The 13690-nt window shown below is 38.4% G+C and overlaps 1 protein-coding gene across 1 annotated transcript in view; it reads right to left on the reverse strand.

Moving 5' to 3' along the window:
* Positions 1–1109: 1109 nt before the first annotated feature.
* Positions 1110–13690, reverse strand: part of LOC126330686 (RAD50-interacting protein 1) — a 128758-nt gene continuing 116177 nt past the window's right edge. The window contains exons 10-12 of the mRNA XM_049996386.1: positions 6044–6209; positions 5819–5952; positions 1110–1459 (exon numbers count right to left, since the gene is read on the reverse strand). Coding sequence (XP_049852343.1) covers positions 1249–1459; positions 5819–5952; positions 6044–6209 — 511 coding nt within the window. The 3' untranslated portion in view covers positions 1110–1248. The remainder of the gene's footprint in view (positions 1460–5818; positions 5953–6043; positions 6210–13690) is intronic.

The following is a 13690-nucleotide window of genomic DNA, read 5'->3' on the forward strand; positions in this document are numbered from 1 at the left end:
AGAGATGGGAGGATGGAAATGAAGAAGACATGACAAAGCATTGAAAAGACATAACAAAGCTGGATGTCAGAGAATGGAGACAGAAAGCTATGGACCAGATAGAATGGCAGGATATTGTGATATGCAGGCCAAGGCCCTTCAAGGTCTGTAGAGCCGAGGAATAAGTAAATAAGTAAAATTCATTATAGAGGTGCAGAAGTCACAAGTGGTAACTTTTCTGCACTTCATATGCTTTAAAACTTGTGACAGTTTTTCCATAATTATTGAACATACACTTTGTAATAGACAATATATCAAATAGATCCACATATAATACCAGTTATAATCATAACACTATGAATGTTTTTCACTTACCTTCCATAATTATATTCTCAACTTTCTCCCTGTGGCATACAATTAGAAAAGTCAATTTCCTGGGCTGATAGGAACCATAGTGACTAAACGGTAATTGCTCTTTACAGTGTAGAATGGAATGAAATGAAATGAAACTAGTGTATGGCATCAACGTCTGGGAGGCCCCATCCCAAGAAGTTCAGCCGCAAAGTGCTAGTCTTATTTCAGTTGATGCCACACTGGGTGAGTTGCATGCTGGTGATGAGGATGAAATGATGATGAAGACAGCACAACGCCCTGTCCCTGAGCAGAGAAAATCTCCAACTTGGCCAGGAATCAAACATGGACCCTCTTGCATGGGAGGTGAGCACGTTACCACCCAGCTAAGTAGGCGGTCAGTGAAGAAGAAAAATCATGAAATACACTTTTCTCCACGTGCATTTTTTCTTCTCATGCTAATCATTTTTTTAAAAATTTATTACTGATATCTTAGAAACTGTTGATCATGTATAACACTTTATATGGTATCTGCTTGCGACAGAAAAAAAAACCTTTTTTTCAGTTTCAATTTGTGGTGTTCACTCTAAAAGTTTGGTTGTAAAGCTGATGATGTCAAATTTGCCTAGTCACTAAAAGAGACTCTATTCTTAAGTTTGTAGATACAAGTAAGGACAATAAACTATAAAGGGATAGAAATGGAGGAATCGAGGCAGGAGGGTGGAGGTGGGGGGAGAGAAAGGGATACCACATTGTTCTTCGCAGATAATGACAAGATAATATTATGATTTTTCTTTCCTTTTTTTCAGCAAAATTATTAACAGACATTATAAATACATGATACCACTGTTAGTGTATTAAGACTACAAGTGGAAAAAGGGTACCATTTTCATCTTTGTTTAAAGTGAGTGTCTCACATTAAGGCAGTTGGCGGACATCAATGCGTAAACTCAAAACCTGTAAAGCTCTTTCAGGTGTTAAGTGCTGGATACCAGCCTCCAGCAGTGATTGTGATCGTCCACCTATAAAGTCTTCATGATCAACATCCTCACACACCTTTGACAATATGCTATGGAGCTGATGTGCAGATGCTCTGGGTAGATTCAGCAGGAGGCATGCTTCCTTTACTCTATAACAATAGTAATTATGTTAAAGTTGAATTACTGACGAAGAGATACAATACATTCTAACATAATTTCATTTTAAAGAACAACTATTCAGAATGCATATACATCAATCCATAGATCTTCAGTCAATATGAGACACTGCAAGAATTTAGTGAAAAGAGGGACTCCTTAAATTTAGCTTTTGACAATAACACAGGATGAAGTTGAAAAGAATGAGGGCATTATATTATAATTTTTGTTAAAAACTAGATTTTCTCAAGTGCTTTTACTTAATTCACAATTTATCTCTAAAAACTTAACTTCTCAATAAAAGCAATAAGTCAAATCTTGTTTTTATGTGGTAATGAAATGAAAATTCTCTCTTTCACATAAATCCAAAGTGAAAAGTACCTATAAAGGGTGAGCCAAGTTAATTAGTGCTACGTAACGTGCTACTCTGTACTGCCACCATGCTTTATTTAGTCATTCTGTAACTCTTTTGTGCACTCACTTTTTGAAAGTGGGAGAATACATATTTGCACAAGTTAATTTTTGGCACTTGTTCCAAATAGATGTTACCACATAATACAGTAATAGTGGAAGTAAACTATTTCTAAAATGATTATTTCTAAGCTCTGTATTCTTTTGCAACATATATCTCCTACTTTTTTTAATTTGATATAAATTTTGTATAGGAAAAGCTATATAACACAACAAGATAGATCCTGGACTGGATTTCCCAAGTCAAGTCTTCTCCTTATGAATGCCATCAACTAATTATCTTTGACTACATTATTTCTATATAACATCAATGGATATTTATGGAAGGGAAAATCTGTAAAATAAGGGAAAGGAAACAAGTCATCTGTAGTGGACTGACACATGGTGCATACAAACATGTAATAGAAAAGTGAACACATACTAGCTTTCGAGCTTTTGCTCTTTTTCTAGTATAAGCACACACATTCATGCACACATAACTAACATACACTCCTGTGACATGGTGAGATTGATTATTTAAAGCAGTTGCCTGGGAGGATGGAGATGGGGAGGGGTATGGAAGGAGGCACGACACAATGAGAAGACTGTAGGGTAATGACAGGCAGGTCTTTTGACAAATGACTCAGCTGCTACACAATATGAAAGGAGTTCACAGTGTAGAGCATATGAGAGAGACAAGGAGGGGAGAAAGGAGAGGAATGTGGTGATACTGAAGGAGACAGAGAGGGGGGAGAGGAGTGTAAAAATAGGAAGGGAGGAGGAAAAAGAGGAAAAGAGCTGGAAAAGGGAGGAGGGAGGGGGACGGGGAGAGAAAGGGGGAAAAGGGAGAGAGAGGGAGGAGGATGCCCACATGAGGACAAAGGAGGGAGAAAGATTGATGGGAGAATGCTGCACAGGACCTGGATGCAGGAGTGGTATAGACAGAAGAGAGAAGGAAAAAGATAATGTGAGGCAGTGGGGAACAGGTTAGCAGAGGTTTAGGTCAGGGGAATTGCGAGAGTGCAGCACATGCTTTAGAGACAATCCCACTTGTGTTGTTAAGAGAAACAAGTTCTGGAAGGTACACTGAAGAGCCAAAGAAACTGGTACACCTGTCTAATATTGTGTATGGCCCCTGCGAGCATGCTGAAGTGCTGCAACACGAAGTGGCATGGACTTGACTAATGTCTGAAGTAGTGCTGGAGGCAACTGACATCATGGATCCTGCAGGTCTGCCCATAAATCCATAAGAGTACAAGGATGTTGATACCTGTTGTGAACAGCATGTTGCAAGGCATCCCATATATGCTCAATAATGTTCATGTCTGGGGAGTTTGGTAGCCAGCAGAAGTGTTTAAACTCAGAAGAGTGTTCCTGGAGCCACTCCGTAGCAATTCTGGACATGTGGGGTGTTGCATTGTCATGCTGGAATGTCTCAAGTCCATTGTAATGTACAATGGACATGAATGGATGCAGCTGATCAGACAGGTTGCTTACTGTCCCCTGTCAAGAGCCACATCTAGACATATCAGGGGTCCCTTATCACTCCAACTGCACATGGCCCACACTATTACAGAGCAACCACCAGCTTGAGCATCCCTTGCTGACATGCAGGGTCAGTGGATTCATGAGGTTGTCTCCATACCCGTACACGTCCATCCTCTTGATACAACATGAAACCAGATTCATCTGACAGAGCAACGCGGTTCCAGTCATCAGCAGTTCAATTTCAGTGTTGATGGGCCCAGGCAAGGCATAAAGCTTTGTGTCGTGCAGCTATCAAGGGTACATGACTGGGCCTTCAGATCCAAATTCCCATATCGATGATGTTTCATTGATTGGGTCACATGCTGACACTCGTTGGTGGCCCTGCATTGAAATCTGCTGCAGTTTGCGGAAGAGTTGCACTTATTTCATGTTGAATGTTTCTCTTCAGTTGTTATTGATCCTGTTCTTGCGGGATCTTTTTCTGGCTGCAGTGATGCCAAAGTGTCAGAGAGTTGATGTTTTACCAGATTCCTGATATTCATGATACACTTGTGAAATGGTCATACGAGAAAATTCCCACTTCATCCCTACCTCTGAGGTGCTGTGTCCCATTGCTCATGTGCAGACTATAACACATTTGAACTCACTTAAATCTTGATAACCTTCCATTGTAGCAACAGTAACCAATCCAACAACTGTGCCAGACGCTTCTTGTCTTATACAGGCATTGCTGACCACAGTGCTGTATTCTGCATGTTTACATGTCTCTGTATTCGAATATGCATGCCTATACCAGTTTCTTTGGCACTTTAGTGTATATCTAAATGGCCCATGTAGAGAAGCAAGTGTTGAAGTCATTAGTTCAGTACCTGGATGGTCAAGTTTGCAGTTTGCCACAGTTTGGCAGTGGCCATTTTATTTACCTTTATGTAAGTTATGTGCACTGCTGAGAGAGAAAGCATATGAAGTGTTTGCTCACTATAATCAGGGATAATTTCATTTCTGGTACTTAACAGTTTTCATTTAACTGTTTAAAGTAATTTCTTAATATTTTACACATTACCTTGCCATCACCTTATTACATGTCCCTTTATTTTGACTAAATACAACATGGCAGAGGATTGTTCACTTTGCTTCAGTGCCATGAGGATGTAACCTCTCTATTGTACTCCATATGTTTGGACACGCTGGAGCTCAGTGTGAAGGTAAGGGGAAAATGAATATTCTTTTCATAATGTAAATACAAGAATATGTGATTAAAAAACATAAATAAAAGAAAAATGTTGTGGGCAATGAATCTGAAACAAGTTACTGTTTTTCAATAGCGAATTACATCTATACACTAAATGGTTCATTTATCATTATTTATCTGTACTTCATTTATTGTTTGTTACTCACTCTACTGCATTGCTCTCAATGGGTTCACATGACACTTTTACACTCTTTAAGGGCTACAGATTTTGTAAATTCACAATCAGTTTGAAGAGGTAGTCTGTTGAGGGTGGGGGGAAGGGATTTATGATGTTGAGAAAGTTTGAGGGAACACACTATATTAGTTCTTAACATGAATTATTTTAATTTTTGTTTGGTTGGGCACAAAAATTAGATGAGTTGGTAATAAGTTCTTTAATTTCACATGTGTGTTTATAAATGATTCTGACAACTGAAAGTGGCACTGGTCCTAAACAGACAGAAAAATTTTATTTAATATGAAATTAGAAAGTACTTAAGAAGAAAATACAATTTTCTTTGAAATTTTCTGCAGGTTGTTAGGAGTTTCCTAGTTACATGAGATACATTAACTAGAAAAGAAGACATTCAGCTAAATCATAGAGAAAAGTCACCACAGTTTAAGAAGTATAGGCACCAGTCATCATCATAAAGAAAATTGTAACTAACTACATAGTAGTTTGTTAGTTTTATTATGAAACAGGAATACAAAACTGCCAACCTTTAATTACTATGAATGACACATCAACCTCTTGAGTACTCATTATTTGTGCCTGGAGCACAAAAACTGCCTGTTCTCACTTCTTACACAATACATTTCATTAACTGTATATGAAATAAAAAAGGTGAGAAATGAAGTAAATCAAACAAAAATTGTTGTTATTTTTTAGTGCTTTTAGTAGGCCCATTCCAATATGCTAATCAAGGTTTGTATGTCTCTTTAGTCTGTGTGTTGTGGGCAACTCTTCTAATTCATTATTTAAATGTATCAATTTTAAGTTAATCTCACATTTCAGCCACTTTTTAAACCATTTACCTTATCATTGTTTCTTTTCAAATCCACATGAAAGATTTTATGGTTCTGCATGAAAAATGCCAAGTACATCTGTTCAGAACAGCTTTTACATTCATAAACTCCTTGCATTCTTTGAAACCAGATTCTTTATAGAGACTCAGATACTCACATTGCAAAATGTGCCTCTGGTTTACTAGTATATTGTGCAAACAGTGGGAAAAGGTTTTGAGTCATGTCAAACTGCAGCTGGATTGCACCACCCTCATTAAACCTGTTCATCAGAATTACTTCTTCATATATGAACTGCAAAATATAATGCAAAATGTAAGCATAAGCAGGACAGAAATAAGTCACTGATAACAATACTAATATACCATTAAGTGAATTGAGGAACCTGATTTAATTCTGAAGCTATAGCCTCCCAGGTCTCGGTGAACAGTGGCACTGACAGTAAGTTCTGCAACTGGTGCAGTCTTGTGGCAAGCACTTGGAACATTGGGCAGGCACTTGGTGTAACAGATGGTGACACAAGTTCTCGTGGTGATGGCATGGCATACCACCTAAATAAATGATGGAATACATAATTAAATAGTAAAGATGGTAGGAATCAGGAAAAGTGTGTAAGTTATAAAAACTAATGGAGAAAATAAATCAATGAATGACATTCGAAAATGATTTATAAATTATGTTAGCCAAATGAGTAAATGTAGATGTATGTGTTATATGCAGTACACATCTGAGTAATGGTAACAGAGAAGTTTATAACTGAATCAAATCTTTGTTTTACATTATTGCTAACTCACTCACTCTTCATAGATCAGAATGAAATTGGAAATTTTTTTATAGGAGGGATGTTTAAAATTACCCAAAGCTAGAACACACAACCAGAATACCAAGAAGGAAAGGGAAAGTTCTCCATCTACATGACTATTCTGCAATTCACTATTAAGTCCTGGCAGAGGGTTCATCAAACTGTCTTCAAGCTATTTCACTACTGTTCTATTCTCAAACAGTTGTGGGGAAAACAAACATTTAAATCTTTCTGTGCAAGCTCTGATTTCTCTAGTTTTATTACAGTGATCATTTCTTCCTTTGTAAGTGGACAGCAACAAAGTATTTTGGCATTTGGAGGACAAAGTTGGTGAATGAAATTTCATGAGAAGATCCTGCCCCGAACAAAAAAGGACTTTGTTTTAAAGATTGAGATTGCCACTCCAATTCACATATAATATCTGTGGTTCTCTCTCACCTTTTACAAGACAATACAAAAGAAGCTGCCCTTCTTTGAACTTTTCTTATGTCCTCTGTCAATCCTATTTGATGTGGAACCCACACTGTGCAGCAATACTACAGAAGAGGACAGACAAGTGTAGTGTAGCTGCTCTCTTTAGTACACTCGTTACATCTTCTGAGTGTTCTGCCAGAAAATCACAGTTCACTCTTTCCACAACAATATCTGTGTGACGTTTCCAATCTACAATGAAGAACCAAAGAAATTTGTAGTCCTGTCCCCGTGAGTACGCAGGAGGGGAGAAACACGACATGGCATGGACTTGACTAATGTCTGAAGTAGTGCTGGAGGGAATTGACACCGTGAGTCCTGCAGGGCTGTCCTTAAATACGTAAGAGTATGAGGGGGTGGAGATCTCTTGTGAACAGCACATTGCAAGGCATCCCAATATGCTCAATAATGTTCATGTCTTGGTAGTTTGGTGGCCAGTGGAAGTGTTTAAACACAGAAGAGTGTTCCTAGAGCAACTCTGTAGAAATTATGGATATGTGCAGTGTCACATTGCCCTGCTGGAATTTCCCAAGACTGCCGGAATGCACAATGGTCATGAATGGATGCAGGTGAACAAACAGGAAGCTTATGTATATGTCACCTGTTCGAATCATATCTAGACATATCAGAAGTCTTGTATCACTCCAACTGCACATGCTCCACATCATTACAAAGACTCCACCAGCTTGAACAGTCCCCCGCTGACATGCAGGATCATGGATCCATGAGGTTATCTCCATACCCCTACACATCCATCACTCGATACAATCTGAAATGGGACTTATCCAATCAAGCAACATGTTTCCAGTCATCAACAGTCCAATGTCGGTGTTAACGGGCCCAGGTGAGGCATAAAGCTTTGTGTTGTGCACTCATCAGTGGTACATGAGTAGGCCTTTGGCTCCAAAAGCACATATCAATGATGCTTCATTGAATGGTCTACATGCTGACACTTGTTGATGGCTCAGCAATGAAATTTGCAGCAATTACAGAAGGGTTGAACTTACGTTGAATGATTCTCTTCTGTCACCATTGGTCCCATTCTTTCAGGATATTTTTCTGGCCATAGGCAATGTTGAGATCTGATGTTTTACTGGGTTCCTGATATCCACGATACACTAGTGAAATGGTCGTATGGGAAAATCCCCAATTCATCGCTATCTCAGAGATGCTGTGTCCCATCACTCGTGTGCCAGCTATAACACCACATTCAGACTCACTTAAATCTTGATAACCTGATATTGTAGCAGCAGTAACTAACAACTGCACCAGACACTTGTCGTCTAATATATGGGCTGCCGAGTGCAGCACCATATTCTGCCTCTTTACATATCTCTGTATTTGAATATGCATACCTATACCAGTTTCTTTGGCACTTGAGTGTAAATTATTTGTAACTGCAGTCCCTAAACATTTAGTTGAATTCACAGTCTTTAGATTTGTGTGATTTATCATGTAAGCAAAATTTAGCAGACTCTTTTTAGTGAGCATGTGGATAGCTTCACACTTTTCATTATTTGGATTGTCTGCCCCAATAGCTGAGTGGTCAGTGTGATGGACTGCCGTCCTACGGGCCCAAGTTCGATTCCTGGCTGGGTCAGAGATTTTCTCCGCTCAGGAACTGGGTGTTGTGTTGTCCTTATCGTCATCATTTCATCCCCACCCGGTGCACAGGTCGCTCAGACCTGCACCAAGGTGGCCGGACCTGCCCCGCAAGGGGCCTCCCAGTCAATGACGCCAAATGCTCATTTCCATTTTCCATTATTTGGATTCAGATGTCACTTTTTACACCACGCTGATATCTTGTCAAAATCACTATGCAACCAGTTTTGATCATCTGATTACTTTAGAAAATGGTAAATGGGAGCTTACCTTAGAAACTGGTAAATGGGCACATCATCGGTAAACAATCTTAGAGGGGTGCTCACACTGTCTCCTAAATTGTTTTTATACACCAGGAATAGAAAAGAGCCTATAACACTTCTTTGGGGAAAGTCAGATATCACTTCCGCCTTACTTTATGATTTTATGTCAGTTACTATGAACTGTGACCATTCTGACAGGAAATGATGAATCCAGTCACACAACTGAGCCAATACTCCATGGCTTCATAATTTGGTTAGAAATAGTTTGTGAGGAATGGTGTCAGAAGCCTTCTGGAAATCTAATACTGAAATCCATTTAACATCCGTTGTTAATAGCACTCATTACTTTGTGTGAATAAAGAGCTAGTTGTGTTTGACAGGAATGACATTTTCTGAATCTGTGTTGACTATTTGTTAATAAATCATTATCTTCAAGACAATTCATAATGTTTGAACACAGTATATGATCCAAAATCCTACTGCAAATCAATGTTAGTGGTATGGCACTGTAATTGAGCTGATTACTCCTGTTTCCTTTCTTTAGTATTGTTGTGTGAAATTTCCACTCTACAGAAGAGTGTGCACTGATATGAAACTTCCTGGCAGATTAAAACAGTGTGCCGGACCGAGACATCATTCTAGAAACATCCCCCAGGCTGTGACTAAGCCATTTCTCTGAAATATCCTTTCTTCCAGGAGTGCTAGTTCTGCAAGGTTTGCAGGAGAGCTTCTATGAAGTTTGGAAGGTAGGAGATGAGGTACTGGTGGAATTAAAGCTGTGAAGATGGGGCACGAGTCGTGCTTGGGTAGCTCAGTCGATAGAGCACTTGCCCGCGAAAGGCAAAGGTACCGAGTTCGAGTCTCAGTCCGGCACAGAGTTTTAATCTGCCAGGAAGTTTCATATCAAGGTTAGATTGAAGTCACCACCAACTGTAATTGTATGAGTCTGATACCTATTCGAAATGAGACTCAAGTTTTCTTTGAACTGTTCAGCAAGTGTATCATCTGAATCAGGGGAGGGAGTCAATAAAAGGAATCAATTATTAATTTATTCTGGTTGTTAAGTATAATCTGTACCCATACTAAAATAATTAATTACATTGTACCACTCCAACGCAGCTGAATACAAGAATAACTTATGAAGTGCTTGGTCCCAGATAGCAAGCTCATATATATATATATATATAAGATTATGAAGCAGATGAAGTGTTTTTTTTCCTTTCTCAATATAAATATAGAGGGGGAGGAAATCAGAAAAGAGGGGGAAGAAATGAGAAAATGAACGCTTTGTGACAACAGTTATAATGACAGTAATTAAGCAATCATAAAAATAAAGATTGCTGAGGGAGATCACATCCAGCCAAACCTGTGTTGTTCCTCAATTTTTAACTGAATAACAGCCATGGAGCTCAGGAAGATTCGGCGTGTATAAATTAACAATCACAAAAATACTGTCATTTACACAGACCAGACAATGGTTAAAAATAAAGAAATAAATAGCAATTAAACAAGTGCACGTACGATTCACACCCTGAGGGATCTGTGCAAACTTAATTACGTCATTGTCGTGTTCGTTTCTCCTTTATCTCCAGCATCAGGCCAAATGAGCAAATTATGGTACTTCTCCACTTTCCTCTGTCTTCCACCATTCTTCTTCTATAACTGTTTTGTTCCAGTCCTGATTCTGTGTTCTTAAACTTGTATTTATTGAATAAATCCATACTGCTCTAGATATCCCTCTTGTCCTCAAACTTGGCCTCCATCATTCATTTTAGTATTCTTCCATTCTCTTTACATGTCCAAACCATTTTAATCTGTTATTCTCAATTCTGTCATTCAGATTTTCTGCTCTAATTTCATTCCTAACATCTTCATTTCTCATTATCTCTCTCTCTCTCTCTCTCTCTCTCTCTCTCTCTCTCTCTCTTTAATCAAGACAGTCAGTGGTTTTGAAAGCAGAAAAGAATACAAAAGTCTCAATAGTAGAAAAAGTGGAGGAACTTTAATATTATATAACCTGTAGTGTATGTATTCCACAGGAGCAGCAACAAAAGGCATCTTTTCTCTGCATTCACTGTGGCTTAAGCCTATGCTGGTGGTAGCTCTAAAATGTCTTTAAGAGTCTCATCATAATAATAGCCTATATATGGAATGGTAATTAAAAACCAGCTTTGGATAAAGTTGGGGCATAGCTTGCAGGCAGCATACAGTTCTTTGGGTGGTGGGGAAACTGTGAGAAGAGGACAACTAGTCACAGACTCATTGAATGAGAGCATCATTGATGTGATGACCCTGACCGCGAAGGCAGAAGAGCTGATAAACTTCATAGAGACAGAAAATGTAGAAATGATGGGGGTTACTGAAGCTGGGAAAAAGGAAAGAGGAAGGAGGAAAATGAGGAAAGGATATGCACTTTACTGGAGCAACAGACAAGGGGCCAAAAATGGAATGGGTATAATAGTAAAACCAACCCTACAAGAATAGGTGGAAGCAGTAGAATACACAAGTGATAGGATGATGAAGATTTGGCTGAGGACAAATAATGGAGTGAAGGATTTTATCCAAGCATATGCACCACAGACAGGAGATATAAAGAGGAGAACATTGAGGAATACCAAGAAAAATAAGGGAATTAAATTACAAATATATGGAAGTGATAGTGATGAGTGACTTTAGTGCACGTGTCGGAGGGAAAGGCTAGGGGTGGAAGGATTAATTGGTCCATATGGATATGCGGAGAAAATGAGGAAGGAGAGAAGCTGATCGATTTTTGCACAAGAAATGGTCGATTGTGGGCAACAAGTGGTGCAAGGAGAAAAAAAGCCAAAAAATAAATCCCAGGAGAAGCTTAAGATTGAGACCATTGAAGAGTTGAGACAAAGATAAGGATGGGTAGCATGCACAGGATAAAGGCAGATAGGGAGAAGAAAATAGAAGTGGGGAAACTAAAAGATAGGAAGGTAAAATAAAAGCTTAGGGAGTTTCTTAAGCTTAAAATCCCAAGCACTGATTGTGGACATCTGGAAGAGGAATTGGGTTAAGTTCAAAGATGTGTTTGTAAGCTCCACAGAATACACCTATGGCAGAATGCCTGGAAAAGCAAAGGATAAGGAGACACCTTGGTGGAATCAGAAGGTGAAGGAAGCAGTAAAAAGAAAGAAGAAAGCATGCACAAATAGAACACAGGTAAAAAAGGAAGAAAGTAAAAAGCAAATAACAGAACAGTAAAAAGAATTGTAAGACTGTGGTAGTGGAAGACAAGAGGAAAATCTGGAAGGAATTCACATGCAAGTTGGAAAAGGATGTTACTGGGGGTTAAAGGATGCTGCATGAAGGAGTAATAGGAAGAAAAACACTTACACAAAGCTGGCGAAAGGGTAAAATGGAGAGCTAATAACAAAACCAGAGGAAATACGGAAATATGGCAAGAGTACTCTGACAATCTACTAAATGTGACAAACAGTTCTGAAATGGGTACAGAAATATAGCATGGGGACCTGGGCCTGGAAGAAGAGAAAGATATTACAATGTTAGGAAGCAGAACTAGCACTATGAAGAATTAAAACAGGAAAGTCACTGGGGATAGACGAAATGATGGTGGTGGTGATAAAGACAGCTTGACCTACTGGTATGCATAGGTTTTACAGATTGCTAAGATGCACATGGACTCAGAAATGTGTGCCTGAAGAACAGGAAAAGGGAATACTAATTCTAGTGTTCAATACTAGAGACAGAAAAGTATGTGATAGCACCAAGGGATCACTCTGATATCACAAGCAGCAAAAATAATAGAGGATACTGGAAAGAAGATTGTGAGAAAAAGAGGAATGTCAGTTAGGAGAGCAGCAGTATGGGTTTCAATATGGTAGCTCAACAGTGGATCCAGTCTTTAGTATGAGACAGTTGATGGGAAGGTGTTGAGAGTACTGGAAAGATCTGATGATGACATTTCTTGACTTAGTAAATATCCATATATATGGAAAACAAACAATTGAAAATTTTCAAGCAATGTACAACAAAAGCTTCAGCTGTGCCCAGGCGCAAATTGGAAGAATTGATTGGTTCAGCAATGCTACGTTGTTGAACAACGAAGTGTGGTGTCACTATTGTTATTTATACTGGTGATGTTTGAAATTGTGAGAGTCAAAAGAAGCTCATAGAGAAAGAAACATGGAGTTATTGCTGTTGGTTGAAGATATTTTGATGTGGGGGAACCAACAGTTAAGAAGGTACTCTTATGAGAACAAATAGAGATATTAAAAAACTGAGAGATATGGAATGAAATGCACTAATGCACTGTGAAGGATAGCAAGACTATTATGGTGCACTTAATTATGTATGTGGATGATAATAGTAATAATAATAATAATAATAATAATAAATCTGTGTGGCTAAAATATGTTATGTATAGCCTTATCTTTTGATTCCATTGACAAAGTAGTTTAAATTATTTACACTTCCGAGTAATTGTAGACCTTAGTACTTGACATACATTTCAACTTGATACCTGTGTCAAGTGTCAATTCCTGAGAAAAAGGAACCTTTACAGAAAACATATCTTTCAATTGCAGTGACTTAGAAGCTTCAATATCTTACACCACCAAGGGACTGTAGACTGTAGTATTTGACACAGATTTCAACTAGATACTGTTACCTGTTCCTGAGAAAAAAGGGTCTTAACAGATGGACAGATAGGCAGACAGACAAAAAATGGCAAAGTATTTTCTTACATGATATAACTACAAATTAATAATTTTTGGATTTTTTTGCTTTACTTGTACTGTGAAACCTTGTTTCTTGTCATGTTTCATGATTATAGGTCAACGGGAAGTACCCTATAGGTTTTTATGAGTGAGTTTATGAGCACAAAAGCATATGACATAAATGGCAATAT

The sequence above is a fragment of the Schistocerca gregaria genome, chromosome 2 (assembly GCF_023897955.1).
Source record: "Schistocerca gregaria isolate iqSchGreg1 chromosome 2, iqSchGreg1.2, whole genome shotgun sequence".
Taxonomy (NCBI): Eukaryota; Metazoa; Arthropoda; class Insecta; order Orthoptera; family Acrididae; genus Schistocerca; species Schistocerca gregaria.